General features: G+C 39.0%; 3 protein-coding genes across 7 annotated transcripts; 2 read left to right on the forward strand and 1 right to left on the reverse strand.

Moving 5' to 3' along the window:
- Positions 1–283: 283 nt before the first annotated feature.
- Positions 284–5,596, forward strand: nusap1 (nucleolar and spindle associated protein 1). 3 transcript variants are annotated; one of them, XM_007543151.2, is made up of 11 exons: positions 288–521; positions 632–691; positions 796–945; positions 1,030–1,177; positions 1,340–1,432; positions 1,551–1,663; positions 2,608–2,780; positions 2,923–3,086; positions 4,241–4,357; positions 4,443–4,548; positions 5,166–5,596. In XM_007543151.2, exons 1-11 carry the CDS (start codon positions 441–443, stop codon positions 5,251–5,253), a joined length of 1,293 nt encoding a protein of 430 aa, XP_007543213.1. In that variant the 5' UTR covers positions 288–440; the 3' UTR covers positions 5,254–5,596. The 3 variants fall into 3 exon arrangements, with proteins under 3 accessions (XP_016522184.1, XP_007543213.1, XP_007543211.1); XM_007543149.2 differs by having other exon boundaries at positions 290–521; positions 2,605–2,780; XM_016666698.1 differs by lacking the exons at positions 4,241–4,357; positions 4,443–4,548; positions 5,166–5,596 and adding an exon at positions 3,405–3,515 and having other exon boundaries at positions 284–521; positions 2,605–2,780.
- A 213-nt stretch (positions 5,597–5,809) lies between these two features.
- ndufaf1 (NADH:ubiquinone oxidoreductase complex assembly factor 1) lies at positions 5,810–9,295 on the reverse strand. Its single transcript, XM_007543152.2, has 5 exons — positions 9,111–9,295; positions 7,210–7,741; positions 6,919–7,104; positions 6,165–6,239; positions 5,810–6,088 (listed from the first exon to the last, which is right to left on the reverse strand). The coding sequence occupies exons 2-5, from the start codon at positions 7,720–7,722 to the stop codon at positions 5,948–5,950; spliced, it is 915 nt and encodes a 304-aa protein (XP_007543214.1). The 5' UTR covers positions 7,723–7,741; positions 9,111–9,295; the 3' UTR covers positions 5,810–5,947.
- A 138-nt stretch (positions 9,296–9,433) lies between these two features.
- On the forward strand, positions 9,434–21,512 carry rtf1 (RTF1 homolog, Paf1/RNA polymerase II complex component). Of its 3 annotated transcripts, none has more exons than XM_007543154.2 (18): positions 9,434–9,789; positions 13,402–13,512; positions 13,621–13,771; positions 14,693–14,894; positions 14,993–15,107; positions 15,299–15,413; positions 15,848–15,986; positions 16,057–16,234; positions 16,329–16,411; positions 17,161–17,248; positions 17,358–17,465; positions 17,555–17,632; positions 17,734–17,855; positions 18,073–18,130; positions 18,655–18,732; positions 19,047–19,151; positions 19,432–19,546; positions 20,447–21,512. In XM_007543154.2, the coding sequence occupies exons 1-18, from the start codon at positions 9,706–9,708 to the stop codon at positions 20,551–20,553; spliced, it is 2,037 nt and encodes a 678-aa protein (XP_007543216.1). In that variant the 5' UTR covers positions 9,434–9,705; the 3' UTR covers positions 20,554–21,512. The 3 variants fall into 3 exon arrangements, with proteins under 3 accessions (XP_007543216.1, XP_007543217.1, XP_007543215.1); XM_007543155.2 differs by having other exon boundaries at positions 14,993–15,092; XM_007543153.2 differs by having other exon boundaries at positions 9,435–9,789; positions 14,993–15,110.
- Positions 21,513–22,179: the final 667 nt, after the last annotated feature.

Consider the following 22,179-nt stretch of genomic DNA (forward strand, 5'->3'; position numbering starts at 1 on the left):
TTCGATTAGCATTAATCAATAATTTTATGATGCTACACCACAAAAACCATAACTTAAAACAACAGTAATAATGTTTTTAATTTTCAAATGAAATGATATACACAAATAACGTAGGATTTAACGTAAAATTAGCTAAAGTTTAATAAATACATTTTGAATGAGATTATTTCATTTGAAAATTAAAAATGTAGAATAATTGTATGTCTTTCACACTTTGTCAATCAAATTTACTACGTAGTATTTAACCACGTTAACTCTGATTGGCTGTGCATTGCATCCGGTCAACGGCGAGAGCCAATCGGATAGCTCCTTTGGCTGTGTTTTGAATCGGAGGCAATTTTAACCGTCGGGCGCCGAGGAATCTGGGAGAAAGCGGTGTAAAGACGTCCATCCAAATAAATAAGGGAACTAACGCGCATTTTGACGTCGAAAAGCAGCAGATGAAGATGGATTTGGATTCTATGAAATATGCGGAGCTGCGAAGCATCGCGAAGGAGCTGGGGCTGAAGGGAAACATGAAGGTACATTGACGTGTTTACTCCGACCGACGATGCTAACGGCAGATGTTTGCTAACTTTAACACAAACTGTACGTGAAGTGCGTTTAAAATGAATTTCTTTCTTCGACACAGGCCGATAAGCTCCTGAAAGCCATTAAGCAGCACTATGAAAAAGAAAAGAAAAATGACGAGGTAGGTAAGACGACAGTAAACTACAGTAATGCCATCCAAGCAATCCCCACACAAACACGTTTTAGGGATAATCCATTACGTTTATTCCTGTAATTTTTTTAAAGGTCCGAGCAGATGAAAATGCAGCTTCAGACAGCGGCCAGGAGAGTAAAGATGATGCTTCCCAACAAGAGGCCTCCAGTCCGGCTGTGTTTGTGAACACACGTCGGGGGAGAGGAAAATGCACCAAGAGAAAGATCACTGACGCTGCTGAGGTATTAGGTTGTAACAGTGACTTGCTTTCAGATTTCTATTCTCTTTATTAAATGTCCTTACTTTTTCCCCCCTCACTTTTCTAGGCTGGTGACCCAGCTGAATCTTACAGCAGTTCAGGGGAGAAGAAAAAGAAAAGGAAGGTGACCCTGGACCTAGATTCTGAGATGAATGAATCGGAGCCCCAGCTGCAGCCGGACTCCGAGGTTAAAGCTCCTGTGCTAGCTGAAACAGGTCAGTAAAGATTAGAGAAACTTGGAACCAGACATGGACTAAAGAAATTGTAAACCAAAATGATGTTTTGATTTCCGAGACACAGAATGAGGTATTTTTCCCTTGATGGGGTCTGAGTGGTGAATGATAAATCCATGTTCCCATCGTCTGGTTCTCGTACAGAAAAGGCACTGAAGGTGGCAAAAGGCGGCAAGATCCCTCGTTACCAAGGTCTCCAGCAGAAGAGCAAGACTTTGTTGAAGCCCACAACTCCTAGTAAGTTTTCTCTTTTGTTTTCTCCTCCCCTGATTCACTGTTCTTGTGGACAAATGAGAAGCAATAGCTCCTTCCAAACCCTTCAAGGTAACTGTTGTGAATTTGATTTCCAAACCAGACTTTAAAAAGCTCCATGAGGCCCAGTTCAACAAGATGGAGTCCATTGACTGCTACGTTCAGCGGAAGACGAAGCAGATTGAGACGTACAAAAATCCAGTCAAAGACCTGAAGGTGATTAATTAAATCCTATTGGTCGGCTTTGAGATGGAAGATTTGGGGTGTAAATGCTGAATGCACACTACAGTACCTCTGGGGAAAAAGTTAAACCAATTGAACATGTTCCCGTTTTGTTGAATCAGAACCACAAACTTTGATGTATTGAGATTATGTGTTCTGGTGGCTCCACATGGAAGGAGAATCCACCAATTGAAATCGGTTCAGAGTGACTCGATCTCAGTCAAACCTATTACAACTTTTAAATGAAGAAATACTTTAAAGTGTTTCCAAATGAGAAACAATGGCCACAACTCACTATTGTTTTAGTAATTGATTGTTCTGATGATTGATTAATCAATCTGATTTTTTTTTCTAATTGGCACATTCTGCAGATTTTTCATTTAGCCTTTTGCACTTTTTTGTTATACATATTAGAAATGCATGAAAAAATGGGAGGGGGGATTCTTCAATTTTGTTTTTAGCAAAAAAATATATATACATTTAGTTGCCTAAGATGCAGTTATGCAGCATTTGAACTTGAACCAAGTGCCACTTGGGTTTTAAATAGAACACATTTACAGATGAATGTTTTTATCTTAAATGCAAAATTTGTATACATTTTTACAGTTTTGGCTTGATTATTGCTCCCAGTATATTTTTCAGCTTTTGACCTTTTTTTTTTGAGTCTGTATACTCTAATTAACAATTAATTGATTACTCAATTAGTTGCTGATTAGTTCAAGAATCGACTCATCACGATTAATCGTTTCAAAGACTGAGAGAAATGCAATATTCTCCCTCTAACTCCGTTCCAGTGAAACACACTGAAAAATACACGTTTGTGGGTGTAACATGGTAACAAAGTGCAAAAGGTCAAGGGTCATGACTAGTTCTGCAGAGCGCTGTTTACTGAGGCCCTTTGTGGCTCTGTTGATAGGCGTGTTTGTGTCCTGCAGAAGAATTCAGCTCGTGTCACCATGTTCAGCCCGGCCCCCAGCAACAAGACGCCGGCCGAGGAAAAGCGTCGCCACACTTTGCTCTCGGCCAGCAAAATCCCTTCAAAAAAACCCGCACAAAAAGAAGACGGTCCGTTCAGACCCTCTGTCCTTTCCGCCCGCAGGGTCAATGTCCGGTGAGCCACCTTTGACCTTTCTCCGGTCAAAGGAGAAATATATTAGACCCAAGTATATTTAACTTGCATTAAAGCTGACGGTGACTCAAAATGATTTCATCTAATTGAATCCTTAATGCGGTGCTGTAAAAAATCTCTCTAGATTCTCGGAGGCCACGCTCGATAACGAGTTCAAGAGGTCCCTGGTGAAGACGCCAGCACGGATGTCGCCATGCGTCGCCTCCAGTACCCCACGAAAACCGACTGCAGATGCAGGAAAGCCGGCCGTCGCCAAGTCTTCAGCTTCATCTGCCCAGAAAACTCCAGGTAACTCCACATTTCACTTCGTCAGATGATCTGGAAAAACGAGTAGACCTCCTAAAATTTGAGTATTGTGAAAAAGTAGGGCTTTTTTTATTTGGCACTCATTTTAAAAATTGAAACTCAATTTATACAGATTTTTTAAACAGAGTGGAATATTTCAAACCTGTATTTCTTGTAGTTTTGGCGACTGTGACTTGTAGATGATGAAAGCTCAAAATGACGTGTCTCGGAAAATAAGAATGTCGTATGTCATCAATAAAAAGATATTTCCAACAGAAATGTCAGGCTTTTAAAAAAGTGTGTACATTTCTGTGCCCTCAGTCGGTTGGGGCTCGTTTTGCTTGAATCGCTGCATCCATGCAGCGTGGCACGGAGGCAATCAGCTGCTTCTGCTGAGGTCGTGACATCAGCAACCATTGTATCGTCATCTGAGCAAATCGATGTATCGCAATGCAGCAGGTGATTTACACCAGGGCTGAAACGATTAATCAGATTAATTGTCAAGAATTGATTATTGAAATAATTGTCAACTAATTTAGCAATCAATTAAATGTTAACTGGAGGATACGGATTAAAAAAAATCTAATGTGCTGAAAGAATAGCATGCAAGATAAAAACAAGCACAATGTGTGTAAATATGTTCCACCCAGAACTACTCAAGTGGCAGATTTAGCTTCACCTGGTTCTAATTCTGTAAAAAGAATAAAATAAAATCCCACTAAGCACCTTTTGTTATTCAATTATTAATCGATTGATCAAAAAATATTCAACAAATTAGCCCTACACTGTGTTTGTTTTAACCTGTGAAGCATTCGCTAAAGGAAGACTGCATTATTGCATTTTAGGCAATAAGATGTCTTTATTTAAAAAAAAAAGTAAAAGGCTTAAGTAGTTAAGTGAGAAATGTGCCAATTTCTTTATCCAAGTAATCATCAGAAGATATTGCTAAATTGTTGCAGCCCTAATTTACACTCCTAGTTTTTATTATCCGTCAGCCATGACAGATGATAAAAAGAAAAAATGAAAAGAAAATAAAGGCTGTGTCTGAAACGAGTGACAAAAATAATGAACCATTTCAAGCTGTTGTACATTTTGAAGCTTTACTTGTAGATGTCTACAGAATTTTAAAAAGGCATCTATCTTCCCTCCTATAAAAGGACCCTTCATTTTCACCGGTAACACGAGTGCTTTAGGAACGCCTGGAACCCAAAAGAAACCTGCCTTCGACCTGAAGGCGAGTCTGTCGCGTCCCCTCACCTACAAGCCCCATAAAGGTACTGAACATTCCTCAAGGCCTGCGGATGCGGCACAGGACAATTTAATGCTAGACATGTTATTGATTGCCTAAATACTTCATAGGTAAACTGAAACCTTTCGGAGATGCCGTGGAAAACGCAGCGGGAAACAAGTCTGCGATTGCCAATCCTCGCAAAGACGGTTACAAACAGCCCAAAATCCAGTCGAGGTGAGACTTAAAGGAGTCTTTAAAAATCTTATGGGGTTTTCACGCCTGATAGTCTGGTAGACTCTGCATGACGGGGGGCCAAAATAGCAACGTTTTTTTTAACATTTTCAACTGCTCTGTCAAATGATACCAACGAGTTGAAAAACCTGTTCACCTCCTCGCCTGTGGCGGCGCTGCACCAAGAACTGAAGGAAACAACACGAAAAACTACGAAGACATAAGCACAACTCATAGACATGAATTATTTAATGTATTCATGTCTGACGCAACTTCTGTCTTCACAAAATAAAACCAAAACAAATGAAAGTTTTGACTCTAGTGGGACAAAGTGGCTTGAGGTCTTCTGCCAATGACAAAAGAGAAATCCTACAACTGCTCAAATCTGACGCAGATCGGGCTTTGTTTACATTTTGTGAAGGGGGGTCTTCTTCTGAGGTTTACATGTCGTTTTATTTAGTGGTTCTTGTTCCGGCGCCACCACAGGAGAGGAGGGGAACAGATTTTTCAGACGGTTTGACTTGTTTGACACGAACCCATGCAGCTGGAAATGTAACAAATATTGCAAGCTTAGTCTCTGTCCATCCAGCTCCTCCTGATGATGATCTGTCTTGTTTTAGGGAGGACCGGCGAACCAAACAAGTGGAAAGCCGGAAGCAGAAAAAAGAAAACCTGCTCGGCGCGAGGAGAGGGCTGGTGATGATGTAGACGGGGTTATTCTTCAAAATGACGGCCGTTGGGAAAGCGTGACGAATTTTAGTGTAAATATTTTGATGTCGTAGAAAAGCTCACATGTTTTCCTCCAACCTGCTTTATTTGTGGAGATATTTGCTTTAAAGCTTTATTTCTGTTAATGCCGCAATTTTCTCTATCAAGTAGAAACTCTTGTTTATGTAAATTTTTAACAACAGTTTTATATGCTTTATTTTTTGCATTCTTCTGAGGGGAAAACATTTAATGGCCCAGAAGAAAAACATCAAAAAGATGCTTGACATGTAAACCCTGTTCTTAATTGTGATGTTTTATTATTGAATTTTGTAATAAAATTCCAGGAGGAGAAAAAAAAGTTTAATCTTTGTGATAATTCCTCTTTAAAGAACATCCTGGTTCCTGTAGAGTAGGAAAATATTTCTATATTGTACACTTATATTTTCCAATTCATCTGTGTTTAAAGGCTGACCATGATAGATATATGTGCTATAAATTAATTTATGGCTTATTTTGAAAACTGCTTACAAAAGGATGACGATTTTTAAAGCCTGGGTTTTTCTGGTGTGAAATTTTTATATATTTGTTTATTTTACTAAGATCATTGTTCTAAATGTACAGATGGAGAAAAAACGAGTCAAAAGTCTTGTCACAAGTCCTCATGTCCTGTTCGAATGCTGTGCTGCGGGAACTCTCAAACTTCAGGATTCCTCTTGTACTTCTCGTATGCGAAGTCCTCAGTGTGTGCGTAATCTTTACACACGCCAATGAAATCAATTTCGAGCTGGAAGGGACCATCTGCTTTGTCTCCAAGAGTAAATCCAATGCTATTAATCTGTAAATAAAGAATTCATAGATTTAAAAAAAATAAAATTTAAATGTAGTTTGTACCATTTTAAAGCTGAAGCTACCTTGTCCAGCCAGACCGGGTGCTGGTCATCTTGTATCCTCCCCCGATGAGCCAGGAAGAACTTGGAGAACGGGATCTGGAAAGGAGAATCGGGTTCAGTGATTGGCCCAGATCATAAAAATCCTCCCAAAATCCATATTTGGATATCAAGTTCAACTGCTGTTAATACTTTTATGCACAATTAGAAATGGGTATTTGGTAGATTGCATCAACCAAGAGCAAATTGATTATCGATAGTACCACAGTTTTGTTGAAATATGCAAACAGTTTTAAGTTGATTTGTAAACGGTGAAAAATAATCACAAGATCATACAAAAACCTTTTCTAAGCTTTGCTTCTACAATGATATACAGATCCATTTTTTTTGTTACTTTAAATACAATTTTAGATTTTTAGTTTAGAATTGAGCAAATAAAATTTTTTAAAAAGGCACAAAGTGTTTTTTTGTTTTGTTGTTATGGCGACTTCCTGAAGGCGGAGCGTCAGGGGGGGCAGGAGTTTCTTAAAGAGACAGAGACCCAAATTCAAGGCATTCCATTTTAAAGTCAAATTTCTTTCAAGTAATATTTTACATATGCAATATTTTAATAACTGCAGGTAACACTTACTTGATTATGCTATAAAACACACAATAACCCCTAAAAAATAATTTTTGTGGCCCCGAAGTGCTTTCAACTTAACGACTTTGGCCCTCGTGGCAAAAAGACTTTGTGTACCTCTGACTTCAAATGTTCCATTTTATTTGTCCTCCTTACTTTCACATCTTGCCAGTATGGTCCTCCTCTGGTGTACAGGAAGTAGCTGTACATGTCATCTTTCTGGTGAATGTAGTAGGTTTCTGGTACGATGTTGATCATCCAGGGCCGGCCGTCACCCCGGACACGCAGGTGGAGGGTGTTGAAGCTGGACCAGTCGTGGTACTTCTTCCTGTCAAACGAAGCCTAGAGGAGAGGAAATGCTTCAGCTTGTGGTTCATCCCCGTGTGGACCTAGAAGCGATGAAATAATCTGAAACACTGAGAGAGAGACGGAGACGCAGCACTCAACCAGAGGTTGCTTGGAGCGCATGGTACAGTATCCACTGTAGCGCGTTTCCCCGTCTTTAGGAGGATCAGAGCAAAGCGTCCCGTACAGAAGGCAGCTTTCATTGTTCCTTCCGACCTTCAGGTAAATCTCGCTTTTGCCTCCAATCTCCCTGTCGCAGGAAATCGTCCACTCCTGGAGGCTGTGGGGGCCCCTGAACTCCCACAACACCTGGTTCTGCTCCAGCATGTGCTCCATGATGGGTTTGCCCATCGGACCAACGAATGGGGCGAAGAACTCCTCCTTCAGCAGCTTGAAGTGCCTCTTCATGCCCTTCAAACCCTTAGCGAGGTCGAACTTGACCCTCCACCAGGGGGGCCTATCCTCTCTGGGCTGGCCGGGCCGCCGGTAGCCCATCTGGGTCAAAGCTCTTCTGGGCGCGGCGAGAGGCGCGACGGAACGCAGGAGCCAGCGCAGATCACGGCTGGAGCGCAGGAGGCCCGACGCAGAGACGCGGGAGATATTCGGCAGGGACATGTGTGATCTGGATGAGTCTCTATTGGGAAAGATGACAGGAAATGGTTCCAGTAAGCTGGAGTTACAGAGAATTACTGGCAGAATTTAATAAATGTCTTTATTTGGCATACATTAAACCAAGAAAAGCTGATTTGAAGTACATTTTATTGACCCAAAATATGTATGAGTTTATATGCACTAGCTCTTATTTTCATGCATTTAGCAAGTATAAATTAGCATGATATTGGCATGTCTATGTCTCATCTGAACTAGTTAATTATACAAGCCTTAACTTGCACAATAATACAAATTTTGTACGTTTCTATTTGTATAGTGACATTTACTTTTCTTGTATGTTTATTGCTGGTTTCTCAATTGGTGACTGTTATTTTTATGACTTTACTTTTTGTGTTTTTATGATGTAAAGCATTTTGAACTGCCTTGTTGCTGAAATATGATATACAAATAAGATTGATTGATTGATTGATTTCTTATAGTAAATTAAATAAACACAGATTTGTAGTTCACTTTCCACAGTTTCTATGGCTTTGCACATGACACTCTTTTTCTTCTATCTGGTTTTTGTTAGTAAAAACAGAAATGAAGCATATAAAAGCCAGAGATTAACCATAGCAGCTCTTATGTGGAACTAAAGATCAATGTTGTACAAAGTTGTAATAATGTACAAACTAGAATCAAGTGACATCCTTTCTTAATGTTTTATTTGTGTTCTTTTCACACAAATATTCTAAGTTATCCCAGGCATCTACTGTTTGATAAAATTTTCCACATCAATTCCAGTGTTTTTTTTTTTTTTACATTACAACATTACAACACAGAACGAGGTAAACCTCTAATATTTCTATTGATAACGTTTATACGTCAAAAGTTTTTACTGAGAAATACATAAAGTTTACGCAAAATGTCACTAGGTTGTAGACTGAATCAAATTACCACGACTTTGTGCTTTTGTCCACACAGACAAATCAAATGTTTATTCAATAAATAGGTAAATTATGAACAATCTCAAAAGCCGCAATTTTCTTAGACCTTAATCAAAACATTAATAGCAGCGCATTGCTTCCTTTTATATGACTGTCTTTAAGCAAAAGTAGATTGAATTCAAACGACTCTCTCATTTAAAGCAACAGCCCTGCTCTTCTGATTCCGTTCAAAATAACACTGGCAATAAACAAATGTAAGATAATTCAAATAGTTTAACTGATTGCAAGTTTGCATCTAAGTTAATTTTCATAAACTTTGTAATCAAATGCATGCCATCTGATCACTCTTCACAGCAATCTGAACTCAACGCAAACTCAATTTCTGGTCACCACCGGTATTTTGCCTGGAACACTCACACATTTGCAAACCTGTCATGTATGAAGGAAAATGTATTTTTCGCTTACTCTATCCGCGTTGTAAGTGGTCCAGCCAGAAGCCGACTACATGAATGGAACAGACAATACAATAAAACAATTCAATACAGGTATTTAAATGCTACAACAGTCACGAATAAATTCAAGGTTGGCTCTGTCCGCACAGGAAACGCCATCTGCGCACATTCTGGAAAGCTACGTTCAGAATACCTTCGACGACAACCTGTGTAATACATGAGAACTACAGTGAAAGTCACATGGTTTTGTAACAGCAGCCTTAGTAGTTCTTGAACATAGCTTTGTTGCACTTTAAATTCCCGTCCTGACTGGCGCACTCACTAACCTTTAGTTCCCCTCTCTGTTCTCAGTGTCGTTTTGTCCGTATGGTTTTTTCCTATCACAAATATTTTTTTAAAGCTTTCAGAATATGAAATGGATATAGTAAAATTACACATTTTGTGTTATTTCCTAAAATCTTTCCAGTATATAAAAGTTATTGGTGTAAAGCCATTGTGCGCGCATGCTCCGTCCTGCCTTTGAACCAAGAAGACAAGTAGCATCAGCGGCTAATCTCAACCGCTTTGACGACACAGGCGCAGCTAGCAGGTTAGCCGCGTAGCAAATCATGGTGAATGTTAAGAAGCGGAAAGTTCGAAACGTGATTGACTCTGACTCTGAAGACAGTGCTAGTGATGACAATTTAGATCAGGTAGGTCACGTTTTTTCTCCTTAAATTCTCCCCAGCGGTGGGCTCTCTAAGTAGTCAACAATTTGGGATGAAGCTAGCGGATGCTAATGGGTTACGCTGTGTTTGGCCTTGCTTGAACAAGCTGATAGTGGGCCTGTCTCACTTGTCACCTTTGCGTAACATAATGCTAACCTCGTCCCTACTGTGTATATACACTATATATCATAAAACAGAATGTGCTTTGGGCTCTTGTGCGTGTTGGAAGCAGCCTGTCCAGTCTGGCAATGGTTGCATAATGCTAGTAATCATGCAGTCTTATGTTACCGCGCCATACACCTTCCTAATGGTTTCCAGTCTTTGGCTGCCTGCCTGTGTCTGCGCGCGGACGAGTGGGGTGTTTGCGTGTTTACAAACTGGAGGGGAACGTGGAAAATGTTCAAATTGAAGCTGTTATGTAGAGATTGGTTTGGTTTAGCATGAACACTATCTCCTGAATGACGTCATGGGCTCAGAGCTGAAGTTCTATTTCGGTGATGTTGATAAACAAGCGCTGGCTGACGGCACCGAGAGCTGGACGTTCATGCTGAAAATCCCTACAATTACCGAGTGTATTCCTTTTAAAAGCGGAGAACTCGCGTAAAAAGCCCGGTCAGTTTTTGGTTGACCAAAGTTTATCCACACACTCGCTTTCTAAATGACTTTCTAAATCTCAGCAGGAATAGAAATGTTGGCAACATTGCCTCTCACAGAAAACCAAATGTAGAATTGGTCAAATAACTTACACTATACCAGTAACGGGCATGTGAAAATGAATACAGCTGGAGCACTCTGAAACCTGAAGTCCTACTGTGATTTTTTTTTTATTTCCTTCAATGTACATCCGTATCTCTGAAAGTTTGTCAGTGTTCACAAAGAAATGTGTAATTTCTAAAAAGGTTAGCTGTTGTCGTGAAATATGTAAAAAAATAAATAAATAAATAAGTTCTACTTCTCTGTTTTAGTGGTTGAAATAAATGTCAGTTTATGGGAGTTTCATGTCTGAAGATGAGAACAGTGATAAAGAATATTCGTCCTTCATGTAATAGGCACCTTTTTTTAACTTTTATAATTAAATTTGGAAGTTAAAATAAAAATTATTGTGTATATAAATCTTATCTCTCACGGGCTAACCAAACACGCTTTCATATCAAATCGTCTGATTTTTGTTATAGTTGTATGCTTAAAAACATTAACTGGCTATTCACAGATGAATAATATATTGGATTCTGTCCAACAGACACCGTATGAAATATCTGTTGTCTACAGAGCCAAGTCAGCAGTCAACTATAAATAATTGACAGCAGCAAAAGCAGAATTTTATTTGTGCGTGGGCAGTGATACCATGCAGGGTTGGTCACATCCAAACCCTTCCTACCTGTTTAATAAGCTTTGAGCTTTCTGCTGTGCAAAACTGGTATGCAAATACTTTTTTGTAATGCTGACATATTTATTCACTTTCAAATAGATGTGTTTGCTCATATAGAGAATACGATCAGCAGAGGTGTCACATTTCTATGTTAATTTTCTCCCAAAAGAAAAATCAACATGGCCAGTTTAACAGATTAACTAGTTAATATCTGCTTATTGTACTCATTTTACTCTATAAAAACACCAGAACGCTACTGTGTATCTATTAAAACGACGATAAATAAATGGCATCAGTAACCTTGTCGTATCTGTAATAATCAAGCTATTATCAGTGAAACTTTTTATAAATCATGTTTTTGTAAAGTGCAACACAAAGTGCTTTGTGGTGGTAAAAAAAAACCCATAAGCAAACAAGAAATCTTTAGAAAATATTAAACTACATAAATTGAAAAAATGAAGTCAAACAACTGTAGGAAGAACTGAGTAATTATTTAATGCGAAAATACGAGAAAAAATCGTTTAATCAAAAAAAAATTTCATAGACAAAAGTAAATGATCTGTAAAATGGTAAACTTCTAAAAGTCAAAAAAAATTTTGATTTAGAATTAAAAAAAAGACGGAAATGCCGAACAGTACGATTAAACAATGTAATTGGTCGAACTGTTATCGACAATGTAAATAAAATCAAATTTCTTCAACTTAAATGCTGACCTTTCTGGCTTTTAAAAACTAATTTTTCATTTGTGTTAAAAGTTTCCTGGCAGATATTATGAAGTCGGGCTGCACAATTATTGCTAACATATCGTAAACTGAATATCGGTTTCCGCAACATTCATATCCCAAAGAACTGTTGAGAGAGCCATAATTGTTGACTAATGTATTCCAGGTGTTTTGAGCTTATATTTTATCTGCTAGCGTAATATTTAGCCAGGTTGATTGAGCCTGATGTCAACAGATGCTCTGACATTGATCCTAATGCTAAAGGCTAAAGGTCACAGCCATGGAAACACAGATGAGGAAGAGAAAAAGGAAGAAAAATATTCATGCATCGCAGCTGGTATAGTCAAAACTATTTACTAATATTCTGCGGCAATAAGAATAACAAAAACCATGCTTGTAGCATTCATAGCAAGAGGTCAGATTGGTGCAGGTCAACTTGAACTGCTTTCATCTTTTCAAATATTTCTGGATTTTTTTTTTCACATCACTCAAATGGCGAAAATTGCAATGTCACTTTTTCATTCAGTAGTTTGCTGCAGAGTTGGCCTCATTTCGCCAAGAAGTTATTTCTGCCATAGATTTGGTTGCAAAATCAGAGAAAAGCACATTTATCTAACTACTGCTGCCACTAATAATTATCATAGTTATCAATTAATCTATCGGTTTATCTATTCTGACCATAAATCAGATTACTGACGATTAATGCTGCAGATTTTTTATTTTAGCCTCTTTTATACAACGTTAGAAATAAAATAATTCAATTCAGTTTGTAAATGAAGGAATTGACTTATTGCTGTTATTGATTTTCAATAACAACATTCATTTAGCAAACTCTTAATCTTCTGTAGCAAAGGATGAATCTGCAGATAAAAACAATAACTTCTAACATGTGAAAAGCTCAGCTCTTCCTGCTTGACTTAACATGAACACAGTGTAGGAATAATCTGTTAATTGTTTTTCATTAATAATTAGATTTCTTTAAATTGATTTTGAACCAAGGGCCACTTGAAGAGTTGTGCGTAGAAAATATTTTCACACAAAAGTTTTTTTTTTATCTTAAATGCAGAATGTATGCATTTTTTGTTCAAATTTTTCTTAATTATTGTTTTGCATATGTCGTTTATAAAGCAAATGGCCTTTTTTGAGACTGTACACTCTAGTTAACGATTATTCAGTCACTAAATTAGTTGACGATTATTTCAGTAGTTGATTCATCCAATCAATCGCTTCAATTCTCTTATCTAACTTTGTTCTTTTAGATAATTGTTGAATTAAGTTACAAATTTAGAAAAAGTTCTTGAAATTTTATTATGACTCAAGATTTAACAAAGACTAAAGTATTGAAGAACCCGTTCCGTTAAGCTTGAATATTCTCCAGTATTCATTAACGACTGACATTTTTGGTCTAAAATGCCATCTTGTTCTCACTCCCGTTTGTATTTTTTAAAAATCGCATCAGGGTTTTGCGTCCGACATGAGCAGCTGTCCTCTGCGTTTTCCCTTCAGGAGTTGTTGTCCTTGGCGAAGAGGAAGAGGGTGGACTCAGGCGAGCAGGAGGAGCCTGTAAACAAACCAGCAGCGTCCACAGACTCCGAGACGTCCGACAGCGACGATGAGGTAAGGCAGGCAGACCCGACGGAATGATGGACCAGAACCCGGTCGTTTCCAGCTGTGAAAACATGAAACACCTTAAACTGAGACGTGTTTTCTTTTTCTGCGTTTTAGTGGACCGTGGGCGGCACCAAAGGCAAAAAGAAGGTTAAGCCGGGGAAAGGCTCTGAAAAGAAGAGCGCCACTAAAAAGAAGGTCAACAAGGCCACAGCGTCCGGCAGCTCCGATGGAGACAGCTCGGCGGACAGCTCCGCTCCCGAGGAGGGTAGGGCGCCGCAGTTTACAAGATTCGCCCACACAGAAAGTCCCGAGGTTTTAAGAAAACACAGATCATTTCTAACGAACTCCAGGTCACATATCACCCTGGTATGTCAGGTGGCTGGGATTACATGCGTTTCATCCCTTTCATCCCCGGCAGTGGCGCGCAGCACGCTGGTTTAGGATGACGTTGATTTGTCTTCCATCGCATCGACTCTCTTGTAAAACAGAGTGAAATTCAGATGAGAGATGCTACGGTTTGAGATTTGGTCAAACCGCTTTTGAATCCTTATGGAAAAATGATACAAATGTTATCGTTTTTAAAAACGTTACAAAATCAAACGGCAAAGTATATTTTCTTTACTTTGCTTAAATAAAGCAATGATTTTAACTCAGCAACAGCCCACAGTTGCTGCATTACCAAAAACCTGCAAATGGGAACGTCATGGTAACGGATTTTGTCAAACGATAAATTGTCCCAGAAGTCATTGCGATAAATGGTAATATTGTTCCTTTGAGATTGTTTTCGCGGGATGGTAATGGCATAATAATGCAAAAAAACATTCTCAAAGATCAATAAACTTGAAATTTTAATCAACATTTAACACTGAAACTGGAAGACATTTTAAAAATCCAAAAACAAATAAAAACAGAATCAACAAATAAAATCAATTCTGAAGTCTCTGTAAACAAAGTTGTCCTTATAAAAAAAAAAAGGCTGATTGAGACCAACTCTGGGTCACTCTGACAAATTAAATTAAAAAACTCAGCAATTTTACAACACGAAATGCCACACAATACAAAATCATGGGATTCATTCATCAAGTCTGAACAAACTGAGGTACTACATATTTTTCCCCCCTCAGGCTAAACCAGAAAGTCAGAGTAACGACTTGACGGCATGTTCTCCGTTCCCCTTTTCTCGCAGGCGAGGTTTCGGACTCGGAAAGCAACAGCTCGTCCTCCAGCTCCGACTCGGACTCCTCCGAAGACGAAGTGTTCAAAGATGGTTACGACGACGACTTGATGGGCGACGCCGAGGACCGGGCGCGCCTGGAGCAGATGACCGAGAAGGAGAGGGAGCAGGAGCTGTTCAACAGGATCGAGAAGAGAGAGGTGCTGCGGAGACGGTTGGTGATCCCGCAACGACACACGAAGCTGGGCGTGGGGAGCGTTTCCGTGCTGCTGTTCAAAATGTCCTGATTTCAGCTGATTGTTTGTTTCGAAGGTTCGAAATCAAGAAGAAGCTGAAGACGGCAAAGAAGAAGGAGAAAGAGGAGAAGAAAAAGAAGCAGGAGGAGGAGCAAGAAAAACGGAAACAATCTCAGGTTCAAGACACTCAGGTGGTGGGTCCAGATTGATGATGATGAATCTGGTTCTCCTTTAGGTTCTACTTTTATGGGTGATGCTAAAGCTACGCAGCGTATGATCCTCTTTTGTTTGTTTTATTGAAACTAATTGGAAAACATGAATTTGCACCAACGTCGTTTCTTTTTTTTTTTTTTCTTTTTAATTTGTTTACGCTCCTGTCCAGGTGTCCATGTCACATAACAAGGAGAGGCGATCCAAACGCGATGAAAAACTGGACAAAAAGTCCCAAGCCATGGAGGAACTGAAAGCTGAACGTGAGAAGAAGAAAAACAAAACAGGTGAGTTTGATCTGAGGCTTGTTAGCGGTAAATTCTGACCTAATTACCGGGGCTGGGCGATGTGGACTGAATCTTTTTTATCATAAGATTTTGTGGCACTGTTGTGATAACGATAAAAGTGACCATAAGAAACTATTTATTGCTCATTATTTTTAGGTAACCCTGTTGCTGTTACTCTATGACGCAAACACAAATATTCTTGAAAAACATACCAATGCGTAATACACAGTCAATTAAAAAAGTGTGATTTAACCATTTTTAAAGTTATTGATATTTAGTGGTATTTATTGATGCTCTCATTGAACAAGCAGTGCAGAAAATGACAAAACTAACAATCCCAGCAACACGGAAAGTTTTAGACATGAATTGGAATTTATTACATCACGATAAGAAACGTATCACGATAAATGACAAACGATACGATACCTCCGCAGCTGAACTGCTGGCCAAACGAGAGCCCCTCAAGACGAGCGAGGTCTACTCCGACGACGAAGAGGAGGAGGAGGAAGACGACGACAAGTCATCCGTCAAAAGCGACCGGAGCTCACGCTCGTCGTCTTTTGACGAAGACGAGTGAGTGCTTTCGGTTGCAAGACGCTCGACGCCTTCGCACAGATTCTCAAACTTGTTCTCCGTCCACCAGGAAAGAGGAGACGCCGCCGAAGTCGCAGCCCGTCTCCCTCCCCGAGGAGCTCAACCGGGTCCGTCTGTCCAGACACAAGCTGGAGCGCTGGTGCCACATGCCCTTCTTCGCGAAGACGGTGACCGGCTGCTTCGTGAGGATAGGCATCGGGAACAGCAGCAGCAAACCGGTCTACAGGGTGAGCTCTTCCACCGGACACCGACATGCAGCTTCTGAAGCAAAGTTTGTTTTTTATTTTTTATGTGCGTTCTGTCCTCTCTAAATGTCTAAAGGTTGCTGAAATCGTGGACGTAGTAGAAACAGCAAAAGTTTATCAACTTGGATCAACGCGGACAAACAAGGGATTACAGTTGAGGTAAAATTTTTGGAAGATATTTAAAAAAAAAATGCAGCAGTTTGCAAAAGGCTGATGAAGTTCTTTCATATTTTGTCATGTTACAAATACAAACCTCTGTGAATTGAATGACGGTTTTCCAAACGTTTTACACACACAAAACTTAAAAGTTTAACGTGTATTTCAGGGATTCCTGCTGTAAATTGCAAACAGGACTTCTTAGGTCTTAATTTCAGCAATCGGTTTCTTCTAAACCACATTTAGGGTTTATGGTTCATAATTGAATTCTCCTGTTAAGACCAGAGAGGTAAGTCTGTGCAGCTCCCTCAGAGTTACCACAGTTTTATATTTTTATTTGTTGAAAGAGCAAAAAATTGAAACTTGTTAACCTTTTTCTTTCCAGTGCACAATTATGCAATTTTATGCACAAATACTCATGCACATTTGGTTCATTTTTTAAAACGATCCTACTCAGGTGCACAGTTCTTTTAATCAGATTTTGGCGTTTTTCATTAGGTTTTTTTTTCCTATTCTGTAAAATTCTCCTCACCGTCTTTTATTCCTATTTTTTGCGTTCATATTTTTACCTCTGCTGCCAGTTTAGTGTGGAATAAACAAAATGACAATAAAATACACTGAGGTTTGTGGCTGTAATGCGATGCAAATGTGCAGGTATAGAAGGAAAGGAATATTTCTGCGAGGCAACTGCATTTGAGACATTTGATAAACCTTGTTATTCTGTTATCCTTATGGTTGTGAATCCCCTCCAGGCACGGGGCCGACACGCGGGTCTTCAGACTCGAGTTTGTGTCAAATCAAGAGTTCACAGAAAGTGAATTCATGAAATGGAAGGAGGCGGTAAGCGCTTTTGGAAAATTTAAACGAGCTAATTTGTGGAAATGGATGAAGGAAATGAGACCCTTAGTAGGTTTTCTGCACTTATTTCTTAAATTTTTTTGTCTTGCAGATGATGGTCGCTGGGATGCAGGTACCGACTCTTGATGAAATCACCAAGAAGGAACAGTCAATCAAAGAAGCTATGAATTACAAGTTCAACGATAAAGATATTGAGGATGTGAGTCAGTTTTCGCCGGTGCTGACGGACGTTCGTTTGGCGTCTCCTGCAGCGGACTGAAATGACCCGCCTCGCTTTTCTCTCCACAGATCGTCAAGGAGAAGGACAGGTTCCGAAAAGCGCCACCTAATTATGCCATGAAGAAAACACAGCTGCTTAAAGACAAGGTGGAGTAAAATTATATAGAATCATGTGCAACTTTTAATTCTAATTATTATCTTCACAGCTACTTTTGACTTTTCTTTTTGTGTTTTTCTTTTAACTGAAGGCTATGGCAGAAGAAAATGGCGATGGGGAGAAAGTAAAAACTATCCAGGATGAGCTGAATGAGCTTGAGGAGAGAGCTGAAGCACTTGACAGACAGAGGACCAAGAACATTTCAGCCATCAGGTAAAATTACAATTATTAAAATGTGACAGATAAAAAAAGTTAAAGATTTCCAAGATTGTCTTTTTAAACTCTCACCAGTCCACCTTACTTGACACATTTTCTGTCGCTAGATGTCTTTTTTTTTCCACTCTTTTAAGTGAAAGCAACAGAAAACTTGAGTCTTGAGCTGGCAAATATTTAATCCACATGACAAACTAACCTGTTTTCTGCCCTCCAGCTACATTAACCAGAGGAACAGAAGCTGGAACATCGTCGAGTCTGAGAAGGCACTTGTGGTAAGCATCCAGCTTTTATTGCGCTTTCATCCAATAATGGGACATTTCCGTGTCTTAATGAAAGGTTTTGTAGCACTGTCTGACAAATATCTACTTTATGGAAATTTTTTCTTAGGCTTGGAGTATTCAGTCAGAATAAACTCAAAGGTTATTAGAAAATGCTCACGTAGCACAGGGTTATGAAGAAGTGTTGTTTCTTTATACTCAACGCCGTATTGTCAGCATGAGGTCTAAAGTGTGACAGTAAGAATGGGTAGGACTGTGAAAAAGTTGAGTTCAAGGTAGCATTAAATGCTACGTTTTAGGCTATCGTCTTCAGCTATAGTAATCTTATCAGCATTAAGCACCAAGTCTAAGATATAATGTAAAAATTGACATTAAGAGCTCAGCGGATGATAAAGAAGAAAACAAAACAAAAGTTGCTTTAGTGCTTAATGCTGCTGCACCGAACGTTTGAAGCATTTTACGTGGTTCAGGAGAAAATGTGTTCCAACTATTAAAGTTTAATTTCTTTTTTCTTTCAGGCTGAAGGGCAGAACTCCAAGAACCAACAAATGGACCCCTTCACTCGAAGGCAGTGCAAACCCACCATGGTGTCAAATGTACGATTTCTATAACAGAACTCGCCGTCTTCGATATTTCACCTCATTTCCTTATAAGCCGCTTAATCTAATAAAAATGATGGGTGTATGTTAGAGCATTCAGATATTTTTTGATGATAAATGTAAGATTTTGCTGTTTTTTTTTATATATATATATAAATGAGCAATGGTAATACAACAAGCTAATCTTCCCTGGTTGATTAGTTAGGCTATCTGCTGCGGTAGCTAACTCCCAAAGACGTATAGCTTCTCTTTAAAACAAGCTTTTTGCTTCTGTTTAATTTCTGGAACTGACTTTTTTTTTTTTCCTTCAGGCCAGGGATCCGTCGGTCCATGCAGCTATTCTTGCTCACCTGAACCAAAAGTATGGCTCAGGGTCGGGAGGTGCAGATCCTGCTAGCACAGAGAAGAACAAAGTGGTAAGGAGAACTAGAAATCTTGTCTTTTCTTTTTCTCTTGAGGAAATGTGATTACATTTTCAGTTTGATGACTTTAAGTGAGACTTGTTCAAAGGTTTTATCCTTTAATCCAAAAGGGGTTCAACTGATTAGCATTTTTTTTTTTGTTTTTAAACACAGCATCACATTTCTCATGGTGATCTAGTCATGTAATAATAAGTAGGGAGCCATGAGAACCTGCCAAGCTGAGCCAGACATCTGAACTTTGACCTCTTCTCTATCTGTGCTCATTTTGCTGCAGGGCCCAGCAAACCCTAAAGACAAAGATGTCCCCAAACCAACCACTGACCTCTCAGAAGACTTGTTTAAAGTTCACGATTTTGATGTTAAGATTGACCTCCAGGTCCCTAATGCAGGTGAGATGGTTTCTGCTGTTTGTGGTTTCAGATTGTATTTTTATCGTGATTTTAGGGGCTCGGTTTAAGGAGCAGCAGTCCGCTTCGTGAAACCTCCAGTCAGTCTTTTGGGTGAATGTCTCTGCCAGTGTTTCATGTCTTGACACAAACATTATTTCAAGTCTTGACACGGATTCTTAACTGTGGTAACGTCAGGACTTTGACTGGACCATTCCAACACATAAATATACTTCAATCTGAACCATTCCATTGCAACCCTTTCTGTGGGCTTCGGGTTGGCTGAAGCGATTAATCGGATTAATTGTGATTAATCTTGATTGAAATGATCGTCAACTAATTTAGTAATCGATTAGTCGCTAACTGAAGTGACTAAAAAAAAGGTTATTTACTGAAAGAACAACACACTCAGAGATGTAATTAAGCTAGAACTGAACTATATATATATATATATATATATATAGCATTTTAGATTAATAAAAAAACCTTTTGACTATAAATATGTTCTACCCAGACCTCTTCAAGTAACACAGTTTTAGCTTTGCCTGGTTCAGGTTCTATAAAGCAAATCCCACCATTAAGCACTTTTTGCTATTCAATTATTAATTTGGTAATCCAGAAAATAATCAACAGATTAGCCCAACACTGAAAAGATTGAGCCTTAGAGTTTAGTTAGAAATAAGTTTGAATTGTTTTTTGTTAGCTGCAGACGGATCATTGGCTACAAATGTTAATTTTCTCATTTAAAAAAAGCTAATAGTCATTTCTTCCTTTGCATCTTGAGATTAAATGAAAAATCTGTAGAAAGTTTCACTTTGTTTATCCAATTAGTTGATTAATCATCAGAAAAATCGACAGACTAATCGATTGCCAAACCGATCTTTATATCCTGTCTTCCTGCAGAAGCTAAATCTCTTTCTGTGAGCTCGAACGCGCTGCCAGTGAAGGACGGTGCTCCTCGCCGCTCCCTCAACCTGGAGGACTACAAGAAGAGGAGGGGTCTGATCTGACGGGGCAGACCCTCACTCCGAAACCACATTGCATGTGCTATAGGTTTTTCTGAGAAAGCGTATGTGTGTTTGAGTGAGCGAGAGAGAGCTGGAGAGAGAGGGTGCGTGCGTGCGTGCGTGCGTGTGTGTGTGTGTGTGTGTGTGTTTGCGAGCGTGTGTGTGTATGAGTGAGTGAGTCCAGACGAATGTGTGTTCATCCAAACAGGAATTACTGATGGAACAAATGCAACAAGGATCACTGTTGGAAGAAACATGTTTAAATAACTGTTGTTCTTGCATTAGCCCCAAACCAACCAGCTGGTTTACTGAGGAGTTATTTTTCTTTTTCTTTTTGCTTTTTATTTAACCTCTTTTTTCCCCCCTCCCACTCTCATAAAGGCAGCACATTCGGATCATTACCTTGGATAAGGACACTATCTTAGAAGACTTTGGGTTGTTGTGTTTATTTTTTATTTTTTATTTACTGGACATCTGATGGAGTGGTCAAGCTTGCCCCGTTCCAGCAATCAGACAGCGTTGTGAACCTTTTACCTGCCATAAATGTACAATCATCTGCAGCCCCCCACCCAGCAGTCCATCCTGGAGTCGGAACAAGTCTCTTGGCTTCTGCAGCGTAGATGATTACAGTCCGATTCGACCACATCCGTGCCGAAGCAGATGAACTGTTCAGAAAACACGTGAGCTTGGACACTTTTTAGGTCTTCAAAAATAGATTTACAGAGGAACTATTTTTCTTTAGCCTGGTTATAAAGGTGAAGCTTAATTTCTCTTATCTTGTTTGGTTGTTCATGGCACTAACTCTCCCCTTCCCCTCCTCCCCCCTGCTGTGAACTCCCAGAGCAGATTCTCCATGTTATCGATTGTGTCAATAGTAAGTTCTTGTATTGATGTGGCATGCCATGTAAATATGCATTTTCAAGTGAGTGCGGAAAAAGAATAAAGAGGCACTGTTTCATATCTGTCGCGTCCGTTTGTTTGCTAATACTGAGCGCCAATATCGATTAATTCAAATAAAAATATCAGACTAAAATTACTATAGTCTAGTTAATTCTTCAGTTGATAGTATTATTTATATTAAACCATCTACTGTTTTCCTATCCCTTTCCATTAAAGTGCTTTTTTTTGTTGTTGTTTTGGTATTGAAAAGTAGTTGTATGTAACCTTCCAGTCATTAGGAAGATGATGTTAAACAGTTTTGTTTAAATAAAGCTTCATTCTGAAAACAAAGTCTGAAATTTTTAGAGCGAAATGTGATTGAAAAATAAAACTGATTCAAAAGAAACACTGGGAATACCTTTATTATGGGTATTATAACCCAGGTGTTTTATTGTAAGTAACCTCTAGTAGTTTGAAATTAATGGATGAAACTTGTGTGACTACAAGGGGCATTATTTATTTCCATTTTTTTAGTGTACATATTAAAATTTAAAAGGCAGCTACTGACTAAAACACATCTAGTCTGAACCCATGGCAACTAAATCTTAAAATATGTCAAATGTCTTTCACCGTGGTGTTTACTGATTAGTTCAACTCTTTGCTTATTTTATTAATGCCATCAACTAAATAAATTACTGTTTGTTTTTAAATAAAACTAATATTAGAAGTAGAGTACACTCAAAATACATT

This window comes from Poecilia formosa, unplaced genomic scaffold (assembly GCF_000485575.1).
Source record: "Poecilia formosa unplaced genomic scaffold, Poecilia_formosa-5.1.2 Scaffold776, whole genome shotgun sequence".
Classification (NCBI taxonomy): Eukaryota; Metazoa; Chordata; class Actinopteri; order Cyprinodontiformes; family Poeciliidae; genus Poecilia; species Poecilia formosa.

Coding starts and splice junctions, on each gene's coding strand:
- rtf1 (XM_007543153.2), top strand. CDS start 9,706: ATGGTGAATGTTAAGAAGCGGAAAGTTCGAAACGTGATTGACTCTGAC. Junction 17,466..17,554: donor ACGATAAAGATATTGAGGAT/GTGAGTCAGTTT, acceptor TTCTCTCCACAG/ATCGTCAAGGAGAAGGACAG. Junction 18,733..19,046: donor AACCCACCATGGTGTCAAAT/GTACGATTTCTA, acceptor TTTTTCCTTCAG/GCCAGGGATCCGTCGGTCCA.
- nusap1 (XM_007543149.2), top strand. CDS start 441: ATGAAGATGGATTTGGATTCTATGAAATATGCGGAGCTGCGAAGCATC. Junction 946..1,029: donor AGATCACTGACGCTGCTGAG/GTATTAGGTTGT, acceptor TCACTTTTCTAG/GCTGGTGACCCAGCTGAATC. Junction 2,781..2,922: donor GCCCGCAGGGTCAATGTCCG/GTGAGCCACCTT, acceptor AAATCTCTCTAG/ATTCTCGGAGGCCACGCTCG.
- ndufaf1 (XM_007543152.2), bottom strand. CDS start 7,722: ATGTCCCTGCCGAATATCTCCCGCGTCTCTGCGTCGGGCCTCCTGCGC. Junction 7,105..7,209: donor TGCGCTCCAAGCAACCTCTG/GTTGAGTGCTGC, acceptor CCTCTCCTCTAG/GCTTCGTTTGACAGGAAGAA. Junction 6,240..6,918: donor CATACTGGCAAGATGTGAAA/GTAAGGAGGACA, acceptor TCTCCTTTCCAG/ATCCCGTTCTCCAAGTTCTT.